This window comes from Papio anubis, chromosome 12 (assembly GCF_008728515.1).
Source record: "Papio anubis isolate 15944 chromosome 12, Panubis1.0, whole genome shotgun sequence".
In the NCBI taxonomy this organism is placed as follows: Eukaryota; Metazoa; Chordata; class Mammalia; order Primates; family Cercopithecidae; genus Papio; species Papio anubis.
This window is the reverse complement of record NC_044987.1, coordinates 55,360,045-55,373,599: the sequence shown is the minus strand read 5'-3', so window position 1 is coordinate 55,373,599 and position 13,555 is coordinate 55,360,045. Positions and strand designations below refer to the sequence as shown.

The following is a 13,555-nucleotide window of genomic DNA, read 5'->3' as shown; positions in this document are numbered from 1 at the left end:
CTTTTCCACCCTCTGTTTCTGCCTCCCGCTCTGCTGGTGAGGTGATGCAATTCTTATCTGGAACCTGATAGGATGTAGAAAATAATTACAAATGAAAAGGTTATTCATAATTTTTAAATGAGTTAATTAGTAAACCCAGTCAGACTCACTCATTACAGTAATTAATAATTGATTATACTTGAAATTAAACACAATTTTTCATCAAAAATCTAATTAAATATCTGTGCTTTTGCCTGTTGATTAGATCGGCTGGTCTGCTGGAAAAGGGTCTTTGTTAGGGATATTTGTGCTTGGCTGAGACAATTAATTTGATTTTTAATAATTGATGGTTTCTTCCAAGTTAGTCATCACAGCCTGTAATTATGGCCAAGCAACAAGATGCTCATGCCTTGGAGAGCTTCACAAGCTAGGGGGTAGCAGCTGCAGGAGACCAAACAATAAGGCTGCTACCCCCTAGCTTGTGAAGCAAGGTTGGGATGGTCCAACACCTGCAATGTGTTCACCTGCGTTAGCTTACAGCAAGCTCACAAGCATCCTTCTGAGGTGTGGGTTGTGCCTATTTTCTAGATGAGCAAATCAGAACTCAGAAAGAGAAATGACTTTCCCAAGGGTGAGCAGCTGCTGTGTGGTGGAGCAGGGCCTGGAATCCAGGGCTGTTGCGGTGGGTCTAAGCTCTTCCCCAACACCTTGCTGATTCTCCAGGAAACAAAGGGAATGCCACAGGCTTGCCTTTCTGGCTTGATCATTGTATATGAGCCCTAGCGTCCAGTCTAAGCATTTCTACACAGACAGAATATTATCTGTGTAGAAATATCTGTGTTATTCTTGGCAAGGACACACTATCAGTGAACTGACCATTCCTGGCTTGAGACACAAAATCTTCAAAATTGACCTTCGATCCACCTCCTCTTCTCCACCTACGTTGTCGGTGTTGTAACTGAAGCCGTCAGCTTTTCCTGACTAGTTGACTGCAATAGTTTCCCAACAGGTATGCTTCTACTCTCTCCTTCCTCTACCCTTACCTTTCTAAAATAAAAATCTGTGTCCTACCACTGCTTAAAACTGTTCAGTGGCTCCCCAGTTGCCCACCCAATAAGGTCCTCAACTTGTCCTCCAAGCTGATCTTCATAATCTGACGACACACTTCTGTATTAGCTCCAACAGTACACCCCACCCTCCTCAAATGCTTCAAACACAGAAAACGTCTTTGCTACCACATCATCCTCTTTCAAGTCTTTGAAAGCTCCCTTGCTTTGAAATGCTCTTTCTGTATGTCTACTTCTGGCTAACGCCTACTTTAAAATGCAGCTCAAACATCACCTTTCCCAGGAAGCCTTCCCTACTCCTTTTGGCTGGGGTTGGGTATTCTCACAGCCCCTGAGCTCTGTATAAATCAATCACTGTTTCAGATTTGCCTGCTAACATAGCTATCTCTTCTTTTAAGCTACGAATACCTCACGGGTAGTGACCATATAGTTAACCCTAGCACTTAGCATAGAGCCTGGCTCAAAGCAGGTACTCCATATGGTTTGCTGAATGAAAAACAAAATTCACAAAATTGTGGATTTGAAAGCTGTCAATGTTGGAAGGAAAATTAAAGGTTACCCAGTGAAAACCCTCAGGCAGTGCTTGAATCTTATTCTAAGTGGTCCCTGAGCTCTATCTGTATCCTTCCTGTGACAGGGAGCTCACTACTTCCCACAGTTGCCCCTATCTTTAGATAGCTGAAGACTGATCATGTATTCTTATTAACTGGGAGAGAAAGAAGCCCATGAGATGGAAAACAGGAGAGAGTTTGATTAATCATGTAAACATTTACACTTTCTCACTGAATTAGGCTATATGATATAAACCTTAAGACTTCAACACAAAACAAATTGATGTGTATATGCAGCAAACTACTCAAATTATGACTTATGCCTGCCTGTCCAGAAGTATACTCACTTAGGAAAAATAATAATGTCAGCCAAAACCAAGAGCTGTGCCAGTGGTTGGTGGTGACATAGTACTGGTGGTGCCAGAGGAAACCTTCATGCCAAGTAATGGTACTGGAACCATACAACCCTCACTGGTAACCCACTCCATATCAATGATGCACCTCACAGAGCCTAGGTAGACCTTGACCTCTCCCAGTTTGGCTGTTTCATTTATACAATGACCCATAGCAGGGATGGCAAATACTTGACATGTTATCAATATTCTCCATTTCTGTGATGATAACAGACATCACTAATCAATCACAGATAGTCTCTTACATTGAGCCTAAATATAGCCCCAGTATCTTTCTCAACACAGCATTCTAGGCAGCAGCAACTAAACAATCAGACAGAAGAAGAGATGACACATGCATGCCACCCTGGCCTTGGAGCCATGAAATTCTCTAAGCCAATATTCACCAGGGGAAAAGAGACCTGGCATGCTAGAGGAGGCTTATTGTAGCTTGAGATATTGAAGGGGGCCTCCCTTTGCAGGACTATCATCTTCTTGATTACTTACTTTTATAAAATTCAAGAATCTTTAGTGGAACTGACCTTACAGCTTATGCCACTCAAAGCCCATCCATGCTTGAACCACTTCTCTATCTCTTGAACATGTGATGGCCCATGTTGTATTAATCATTCTTAGTGACAGCTGTTACTACGTCTCAAGACAGCCCCTGTTCAGCCACAATGACTTTGCTTGTTACCAAGTTCTTTTTCACAGTGGGCAGCACTCTTTTTTTGTCCTCTGCCAATTAGTTATATTTCTATGTACTGGGCTTGTGCTGAAAAAGTCCCCTTTGCTTGCAGAATTATCTTAGAATTCCTTAGCATGGGTTCAAGGCCTTCTCAAGCTGGCCCAACCTACCTTAAGACTTTGAATTACAGACTTAGAAGGTTGGAAAGGACCTCAAGGGTTAAGCCAACCTCCCTTCCAATGCCTTTACCATGAGGCTGATTTATACAGAGGCAGCAGACCCTGCACAACACCCACAGATCTCTTTGGATTAATATCTTTCCTGGGAAAAGACCAAAGCAAGGGGTCAGAAGTAGGAAGCCAGACTGTGTTACAAATTCATCAGAAGACTGCATGGTGGGAGTCATCTGCTGTATCAAGGCAGAAGTCGGGAGGAGCTCCTTATGTCTGTGTTCGCAAACGGGGTCAGGTGAGCACTGCTCCATGTCAGCCAGCATTCTCTGCTCTTTGTGCTGGCTGGGACCTTCTGCTTCTCAGTCAGAATTTCCCTGGGTTCCTGACCATGGTTTAACTCAGGACATCTACCTTCATACATGCTTTCCTGCCAGTTTCCCTCCAACCCCACAGTGCTCCATCTCCTTTCTGCTCCTCACTGCAGCCACACAGTCCCAACAGGAGAGGCTACCTGCTGTTCAGCCTCTCCAACTTGTCATTTAGTTGTATGTACTCAATCCATGACACTTATGCCATAGATCCCCATCTCAAAGGCTAGTCTTACTGAGTGCTCTCGCCTTAATACCAGGCACCCAACACACAAAAGGACAGATGCCCAGCTTCCTTCCTGATATAAGTGCAGAAGGATGCAGAGGAAGGAGAGGAGGGCCCCGAAGAGCTGACCCTGCAGTGTCAGGGGTGCAGACTGTCCAGAATTCCAGGGCTGCTTGCCTCACACTGCTTGCTTTGCCTGCCATGCTAGTAAGGAGGCTTCAGTGCCCACACGTGTCTTGGTTGCTGCCCTCTGGGCCAAAGGGGAGCAAGGGAAGCTGGGGTGAAGAGGTACTTACCCACAAAGTATGCCAGCAGGATGACCAGCGTGGCTGAGATGACGATGGCGCTCAGGGCTGCGCACTTCCAGTTACAGTACTTGGAGGGCTTCTTGAGGTTAAAGGCCGGCCGGGCGAAGGTGCTGCGGGGCAGGGGTCGGGGCGGAGGGGAATACACTGTGCTGGACGTCAGTGGGTACCCTGGTGATGTGGTGCAGAAGAGCGGGGAGGTGCCTCCAGGCTTGAAGAGGAAGTGCCTGCAGATGGAGAGCAGCAAGAGGGTGTCAGGAGCTGCCCACAGACCAGGCACCCAGACAAACCTGGAGGCCAGAGGTGGCAGTAGAAGAAGCATGCAGAGGAGCCTGGATAGAGAGTCACCACAGAGACCTGGGAAAGGACAGGAACAAGGAGAGCCACGGACTAGACCACGGAACAGGGCACACAGAGACATGTTTCCACTGAACAGGGATGGGACAGCCCTACCCATGGGAAAACCCACCCAAGGCAAGGTAGAAGGTGTTACCAACTCAACAGAAGGCTGGCACTGAGATCCTTTTCCTGGGAACGGATGGGGCTGGGATGCTGTTTCTTGGGGAATAAACTTCCTATTCTCTAAAATTATTATAGTAACTTGGAAAGTATCTAAAATCCTGTTCTGTCCCCTGGAGATAATGAGACTTAAAACTGTTCTTCTCCCTCCAATGCTTCTGTTGCCGGTCTATCTCAACTGAGGATTGGAATACCCTTCTTTTTAAAGGGGGTTTTATTGGTGTTGAAGCCAAGAAACCATTATTAAGTTATGCCATTATGCCATGGCCAGGAGTCCCCTAGTGGCTGTCACATGGCCAATGGTAGCAAATGCCTTGAAAGCACTCTGCCCAGAAGCCAGACTGCTGCCTCCCAAGCCCAAGGTGAAAGCTGTGTTGGGGGACAGAGAGGCAACTGCACCCTACAGCCTAGTCATGAGGTCAGCGGGGTATGGTCAAAGCACATGGTTGTGACCAAACTAGGTGTCAGGAGCTCCTCCACAGCTTGGCTTTAACCATGGCCACGGGAGGACTTGCACACAGCCTGGGAAATGGAGTGCACTGGTTGCACTGTATCCCCCAGAAGTCTTAGGGCAAACCCACCCCTGTTGGGGTACAAGGTGCCTCAGGCTACAGAATACACGCTCAGGGCCAGAGTTCAAACAACACAGGGACTGTGCTGCATTAAAAATGCTATGTGAGATGGTTTTGGAATGGCAAAGGCAGCCAATGAGATGCCAAGAGCTGCATATTAACAAGACTGCTGTTAATATGCTGGGGGATAGGGTATTCCAAGGATAAACTGTTGCAAGTTGAACATGGACTTGGGGATGAGCATGCCACATGGATCACCTCCCCCAGGAGATCCCAGGGAAAGGTCTCAGGGTCTGCATGCAAGTGCAGGAGCCACAAGGAGAGCACACACAGAGAGGAGAATGGGGATGTCACCTACCCGTCACCGTAAGCCCCATCGTGGCGGGAGGCGCCGAGAATGTCCATCTCAATGAGGTTGTCCTGCAATGTCCCTAGGAATGGCTGCTTGCCTAGGTTTCTACGCACACATGGAGACATGAATGAAGCAATGAGTCATGCATTGATGAAGGGGAATAGTAGAGAAACACACAAAGTGGCTGTTTGGTGCAGCTGTGTGCATGAGACCAGTGGGACATGGTTTCCAGGCAATGGGTCAGTGTGCAAGCCACATGTGCAAGGGGTCCACCTGGCACAGAGCATCCAGAGGGAATGTTGTCTATACAAACTCAAGGTCTGGCAGTTGTGTGCATCATATCACAGTTCTCACTGAAGAGACTGACATGTGTCTGGTACTGAGCTAGGTATGCTACATCCAGCCTCTCAAATCTTCAAAATGGCCATGCGAGGAAGGCAATGTAATCCTCATTCTACAGGTGAGGAAACTGAGATGTGGAGAGGTAATGGGTCTTGCCAAGGTCAGCTAGCAAAGTTCAAAGAAGGAATTAGAGCTCAGGTTCCAAAGCCTGTGCTCTATCTCTAATTGATACTGCCTACATCTGCTTAAACAGTGAGTGGCTAGAGACACTCATTTGGCTAGTCCAAAGAAAAAAAAGTCAGCATTTTTGGCCATTGTCTTCTAAAGCCACAGTTCTCCAACTTTCTGGAGAGCTAAGCATTGCTGAGGCCCATCCCTAGAGATTCAGTCAGCAGGTCGGGTGGGGCCTGAGGATCTGTATTTCTCCCAGGCCCCCAGGTTAATGCTGACCATGGTCAGAGGATCATGGTCCTCTAGCTGTGCAGGGACCTGGGTGATGACTGGTTAGCAAAGATGGAGCTCCACCGAAGACAAAGGAGGATGCTCTCTGTTCCCCAAGTGCACAGCATTTTGTGACTTTACCTATTTCTAACCCAGAATGAAGATAGACATACTTGCCCTTTTTGGTCTCAACCAGGTCTGCTGAGTGACATGATTCACACTTGAGTAGGCTGGAGCCTGTCTCCTGATCATTTCGGGACTGCTGTCACCTCACTTTCAGACTCTGTGGTGAATCATTTGTAACAATCCAGTGGTGGCTTCAGCCTGTTTCATGCACCCAAGAAAGGGACTGACTGCAGAAAACTAACTTTGGACCCAGCCCTGCCAAGGACCTTCTTTCTGACTTTGACCAGGTCTTAGAGCCAGTATTCCCAAATTCAAGACCCTTTTATGCCACTCTCTTGCTGTGCAACTTTAGGTATAGCCCTTAACCTTTCTTTATCTTACTTCCTTCATGTAAAAAGGGATTACAATACTAAACTCACAAAGTTGTTATATGCATCAGCTGAGATAATAGTGGAAGAAGTATTAAGGGCTATACAAATACTATAGGAGTACTAATGCTAAATATAATAGTTACTACCTACCCTATATCTACCACATATTATTTATTGTTCCAGAAGCTCTGCAATTATCTAATTTAAATCTTATTCCTCACAATAACCCTATGAAGTCAGCACTTTCATCTCTATTTTGTAGATTGGCAAAGCAAAGCTTGTAGAAGCAACTTTTCTAAGATCATATCATAAACAAGTGGAGAGCCGAGTTGGAGCCTGGGGTTATCTGACCCCAGAACTCAGTCCCTCTCCACTTTATAACCCTGTCTCACTCTGCACAGCTTTGTGGCTACTGCCCCTGGTCAGCCTCAAAGACCAAAACGAGGAGGCGCTGTAAGTACTATCTGGAAACCCCCTTTCGTTAACATCCCTTGGGACAGTGGAAGCACATGGCAACACTATTTGCAGGTGGAGTGCTGAGTACAGCAGTGGTGGTGGGGACCTCCTCTTTTGGTGAGTTGTGAAGCACTGAACACAAGCCCCTCAAGTCTTCCCCAGTGCCTGGGAGGAGCTTTAGGGGTGTGGAAGTCCCTCAGAGTGGCTCCATTTCCATCTCCAGGCTGAGAGCCCTGCTGATGGGAGGCCTGGTGGCCCCGTGGGAGGCATACAGGCCCTGAGGCCAGACAGATCTAGGTTCAGGTCCCATAACCATCATTCACTGGCCCTGGGCAGGTGACCCAGTCTCTCTAAGTATCCATATAAGGGGATAATTGTTCATTTTACAAAACCCTAAGCATAATTTGGATCATATCACTTCTCTGCTCTCAAACCTCCAATGGCTTCATAAGCATTTTAGAATAAACCATAGTCCTTGCCAGGGCCCACAGGCTCCTGTAAGATCTGGCCTTTAGTTCTTCTCAAACCTCATTTTCTGTGCTACAGGTACACTGGTCTCCTTGCTGTTTCTTAAACAAGCTAAACCTTGGCTTTCCTCTGCCTCCCTCAACTGTCTCTATGAATCAGAACCCTCCTGAAAATATCTTCATGGAATATAACCTCCCTCCTCCCCTCATCAACTATTACCTTCTTACCCTAACTAAAATAGCTCCCAGCCTACTCTTCCCAATCATTCCCTGGCCCCTTGTACTGATTTTTCATCACAGGACTTCACACACACACGCATTCCTCTCTCTCTCTCTTTCTGAAGAAAAATAAAGCAATGACAGTGCAAGGGGCCAAGAAGTGATTAGGAAGCGATAAACACACACACATATATCCAATATATATATATGCTTATCTGATTATTGTGCTTTTCCTAATGCATTTTAAGTTCCACAAGGCAGAAATCTTATCTGTCTTGTTCACTGCTATGTGCCCAGAGTCTAGAGGAATATCTGGTACATGGTAGCAGGCACTCAATAAATGTGTGCTGAATACTGCTGAATTCAGGATACACAAAGGGAAGCATGCCGGCATACAGCAGGCACACAGTCAGTGCTTCATTGAAGATGGCAGCAGATGGCATTCTATGATTGTTTCCTCCATTCCTGCATTTCAGGAGGGAACTGTCCACTCTCTCTACAGCATGAGCAGGTCCAAGGAAGAGCTCCTGCCACCCCCCGGGACCTGAGGCTGGCTACATGGCATGCTCCCTAGAAGACCTGGGAGTCTGGCCTGAGTCAGAAGGCTCAGACCCTGTTTTAAGATATAGAGTCAAATCTATACCTTAAAACCATCAGAAATAAACAAAGAAATACATTCACAGAGCCGGGTACAGTGACTCACACCTGTAATCCTAGCACTTTGGGAGGCCAAGATGGGTGGATCATGAGGTCAGGAGATCGAGACTATCATGGCCAACATGGTGAAACCCCATCTCAACTAAATTTACAAAAAATTAGCTGGGAGTGGTGGTGGGTGCCTGTAGTCCCAGTTACTTGGGAGGCTGAGGCAGGAGAATGGCATGAACCAGGGAGGTGGAGGTTGCAGTGAGCTGAGATCGTGCCACTGCGCTCCAGCCTGGGCGACAGAGGTAGACTCTGCCTCAAAAAAAAAAAAAAAAAAAAAAAAAAAAAAAAAATATATATATATATATATATATTTTCACAGAAAAGAAATACATTCACAGAAAAAGACATAAAGGATAAAGATCAAAATGTTAACAGTAGGGATTTTCAAGTGACTGGAAAAACAGTGATTCTTATTTTAACTTTTATAATTTAAAAAGAAACAGTTATTTTTAAAAAGAGAGAGACTGGATAATTATCTTCTAAAAGTATGGATCTGTTAGGAGAGGGGAAGAGGTGATGCAACAGAGTAAAGGATTTCTAGAGAAAGAGGGTACACCAGTCTCCTGAAAGAGCTTCCACACTCATGCTAATGTGCATATTAATTATTTAGATCCCTCTGGAATTTGGGGAGACATGAGAACTTGCTGAAAATGTTGGCTACTGGCCAGGTGCAGTGGCTTACACTTGTAATCCCAGCACTTTGAGAGGCTGAGGCAGGTGGATGGCTGGAGTGCAGAAGTTCGAGATCAGCCTGCGCAGCATGGCAAAATCCCACCTCTAGAAAAAAATTCAAAAACTAGCCAGGCATGGTGCCATGTGCCTGTAGTACCAGCTACTGGGGAGGCTGAGGTGGGAGGATCACCTGAGCCCAGGGAGGTTGAGGCTGCCATAAGCCATAACTGTGCCTCTGCACTCCAGCCTGGGCCAATGAGACTCGGCCTTAAAAAAAAAAACAAAAGAAAAAGAAATCTCTGGCTATTCAGAATGCTACTACTGCCTTGAAATAGTCTTGTTCTGTACTTTTAAACTTAGTTCTAGGTCAAATTACTTGGTGTAATGTGATTGATGAGGAAACTAAGGCCCAGAGAGACATGTGCCCTGCCCCCATACCCATACCAAAGCAAGTCAGTGGCAAAGCTGAAACTAAAACCTAGGTGCCCTGACTTCCAGTTAAAGGAACTTCCCCCCAAATCTCCTATCCATCCACTCCCCAAGACTCTCAGCATCTAGTTCTTCTGAGAAACAAATACCCACCTTTCCTGATGGGGACCCTAAGCTGCAGAGCCCACTTTGGGTCATAGTCCTGCAGGGTCTCCTGCTCACGGTTGCTGAGAACTCAAGTATGGGCACCTGATTCACTTGACCCTCACACTGGTGGCTGCTATTACCTCATTTTACATATATGGAAACTAAGGCCCAGAAAGGTTAAGTGCCCAGCATACAGCAAAGATAAGGTGAAGAGGGGATTTAAACCAGATCTCTCTGGCCTCACAGCCCTGAGCTGCCTCTCAGGAAAGAGGTTCCTGAGTACTTGGAGAGGAACCTTCAGCTAAGTGGTGTGCTGTTCTTAAGGAGGAGATGGACTGGTTCTCTCTAAGCATGTGGTGAGGTCTTGGAGTAGCCCCTGAACTGCCTGTAGGAGGGGCTCCCAGTCCCTCCTGACTTAAGGCAGGCTGAGCTCACCTCTCAAGGGCAGAACAAAGGGCTTTTGGGAAGGAAGTAGCCAGGAAGCTGCAGAGGCCAGTAGTTCCTCAGGACTGCCCTGTTCAACAGTTCACCCTCTCACAGTAAGCCCACTGTCCTGGGCCATGTTTCCACCCACAAAGCCCTGGGACAGACATAATTGCATCTGATTCTCACAACAACCTACTGGGGCAGGACAGGCAGGGATCACACTCCATATTCTGTAGCTGAGACCTCAAGGTGTGCAGGGGGTTAGTGACTCAGCCAAGATCACACAGAGTTAGTGAAGGGGCTGGCAGTTGAACAAATGAATGGCAAAACAATGAACCAAGCACCAGGTCTTCCAAGCCATGGTCATCCTTCTAAAAGGCCAATCCCATAATGGCACCTCCTGATTTAAAAGATGTTGCTAGCTATTCACCCTCACGTCTACCACCCCAGCCTCCACGCCCACAGGGAAAAGTACAACCTCCTTTTCGTGTAGCCCAAGATCCTCCATTTACTCTCATCCTAAGAGACTCCCTGTGCTCCCACTTGTCCCAGCTACTTGCCATCTCTCCAAAATGCCAAGCTCTCTCCTGGCTCTGTGCCTATCTCTCAGCTAAGAATTCCTTTCTCCCCTGCAAACTCCTACTAATTTATGCCTGGAGAAGCTACTTTGAACAATCAGGAAGATGGCGCTGCATAGTGGTTAGGTGTGTGGGCCCTGGAGGCGGCCAGCCTGGGCATGGGCCCTGGTCCTGCCACTTACCGGCTGTGGGACCTGAGGCAAGTTATTTAACTTGTCTGTGCTTCAGATTCTTCATCTCTAAAATGGGGATGAGAATATGACTACCTACATGCGCAGAAGAGTGAAGACAGCAGCCCTGACTGCTATCTTTTGCAAGGCCTTCTTATAACAGTGGCCCTGGACTGGCATCTGGGAACTCAGGTTTCAGGAGAGTTGCCACCATTAACTGACGAGAGTGGCTGGCTCATTGTGCCTCAACAATTATGATGAATAACTGCTTTTCTTTGGGGAGTCTAGAGTCCAGGTACTTGCCAGGCAGGCGGTGTCAACATGAGCAACCCCCAGTAAAAAACCCCTGGAGCTGAGGCTTTAATAAGCCTCCCTGATTGGCAACATTTCACACGTTGTCACAACCTGTAGCTGGGGGAATGAAGTGCGTCCTGTGTGACTCCATTGAGAGAGGGCCCCGGAACCTTGTGCCTCGTTTGCCCCAGACTCTACCCCAGGCTTCTTTTCCCTTTGCTGATTCTGCTTTGCTGCCTTTCACTGTGATAAACCAGGGCTGTGAGTATGACACCTATACTCAACTACGTGTTGAGTCTTGTGAGTCCCACTAGCAAATCATCGAACCTGGGGGCGGGGGCTTGGGGATCCCCAACACCCACCTTATGGAATAGCTGTGAAGATTGAAGTTAACATGTGCCAAGAACTTAGAACAGCACCTGGCTGTTCCCAGTAAGGGCTCTCTCTACTGCTGCTTCCAAGCAGAGGGAATCATGCCCTCCTCTCTGCTCAGAGGACTCCCTCTGTCACAACATCAGTCATGATACCTGTCCTCATTTATTTATGGGTCTGTCTCCCTCACAAGACTGCGAGCTTCTTAATAACAGTTGGCTGTGTCTTCTGCATGTATGTGACTGAATCACTGAATGACAAGGAAGACTTTATATCCCAATTCTCTGCAATGCTCTGGGGCTAATCTGGCCTGCCAGAAAGCACTGTGTGTGCCATTCTGGGAACCACACTAGGGCTGGTCTGGAGACCACCAGGGTAGCCCCATTCCTGAAGGTGGGCAGGGCTGTTCCCCAAATTCAGTGTGACCACAAAATGGGCCCCAGGCTTCCCTACCAGGCTTGAGATGAGATGAGTGAGCTGGAGCCAAGGTCTGGCAGCCTTCTGCTCTGACTTCCCCTCACCCGACAGGAGCCTGATGGGTTATTAATCAGACAGTCCCTGTGAAATCAATTAAGAGTCTGATGCTGCAGAGTGCAAAAGAAGTAGATCAGAGTTTGGGGGACCCTAAACATACGGCTCCCTCCAGAATGGATCACAGATGCACCTGTAGAAGCTTACCGCAACATCTTACCCCAGCTCAAAGGGAGCACAGGTAGGCCCAGGCTCCTCACTGGGGGAGTCAGTTAACCTTGGATACTGCCAGAAGTATGGTGGGTGCAGAGAAAGGAGCACATCTACCAAAGCCCTCTCTCTTCTTCATCCTTCTGCTAGCCTTTCTTTCCCTGCCAGCGTGAAATCTATATCCCTCTTGGTCATTCTACCAGCCGTTACAGTATTTACTCAGCCATTAATTCTAGACTCTCAATACAGACGGAGTTTGACAATCAGGGAAGGGCCCGTGACTATTTCTCTGGTATCAAGAGGCTCCCATTCTGGTGGGGCCTGGCAAAAGCTGTTTAGGACAACTATCTCAACTAGGCCCTGCTCTGTTGGGCTGCTAGGCCTCTGCTCAGACTGTGCCCTCTCAGGCCCTCCTTTCCTCCCCTCCTCTGCCTGGGAGACTGCTTGTTCTCGGTCATGCTGTACCAGGTCTACCAGGAAGCCTTCCTTTCTCCCCACTCAAGTCTCAGTTAAGTATATGTATTCATTCATTTATTTCACCTGTGTTAATAATTACTAAGCAGCTACCATGTTGTGGCAAGCCCTGTGTTGTGTGCTGGGGATTTCAGGGCAATTAAAAGTAGCATATTCCCTGTGCTTTTCTCTGTCATAGCACTTATTCTAAGAGTCTGTTATCTGAAATGTCTTACCTGGTAGACACATAGTAGACACTCAGTGAATATTTATTGAATAATAAAAAACTACATAATAAGTAGTTGAGCATTTTCTGTATGTTAAGACATTTTCAGACGTTATCTTAATATGTTTGTTACAATAGCCTTATGAGGTGGTGTGGTGGATTAAAGATGGCCACAAATTCTTAGACACTTCTTCCACTGAGAAGTGGCGTCGGTTTCTCCTCCTCTTGAAGCTGGCCAACTCATGACTGCTTTGACCAACAGAATATGGTGGAAGTGACACTATAGTACTTTCAGGCCAAGCCTTAAAAGCATCAATAGCTCCTGTCTCAGTGCCTTGGAGCCCTGAGCCACTGAGTATGAAGCACAATTACCCTGATAGGAAGCCTACGTGGAGAGGCCCTTAGAGGGAGAGGATGCTATAGTTTGGATGTTTGTCCCCCCAAAGCTCATGTTAAAATTTGATACCCAGTTGGGCACGGTAACTCACACCTGTAGAACCAGCACTTTGGGAGGCCAAGGCAGGAGGATTGCTTGTGCACAGGAGTTCAAGACCATCCTGATCTCTACAAAAAATAAACGAAATCAGCTGGGCATGGGAGTGGCACATGCCTATAGTCCCAGCTACTTGGGAGGCTGAGGTGGGAGGACTGCTTGAGCCTAGGAGGTTGAGGCTGCAGTGTGTCAGGATCATGCCACTGCAATCTGTCTCAAAAAGGAAAAAAAAAGAAAGAAAGAAAGAAAGAAAAATTGATACCCAATGTTAGAGGTGGGGCCTAATGGGAGG

At 47.1% G+C, this 13,555-nt stretch overlaps 1 protein-coding gene across 12 annotated transcripts in view; it reads right to left on the bottom strand.

Annotated features, from left to right (window-relative positions):
- TENM4 (teneurin transmembrane protein 4) overlaps nt 1–13,555 on the bottom strand; it is a 788,706-nt gene that overhangs the window by 229,851 nt on the left and 545,300 nt on the right. For 9 of the 12 annotated variants that reach the window (XM_017949239.3, XM_017949237.3, XM_017949235.3 and 6 more), the window contains 2 exons: nt 5,199–5,297; nt 3,741–3,976 (listed from right to left, as the gene is read on the bottom strand). In XM_017949239.3, coding sequence (XP_017804728.1) covers nt 3,741–3,976; nt 5,199–5,297 — 335 coding nt within the window. The remainder of the gene's footprint in view (nt 1–3,740; nt 3,977–5,198; nt 5,298–13,555) is intronic. The other 3 variants (XM_031653905.1, XM_031653906.1, XM_031653908.1) reach the window with 1 other exon arrangement.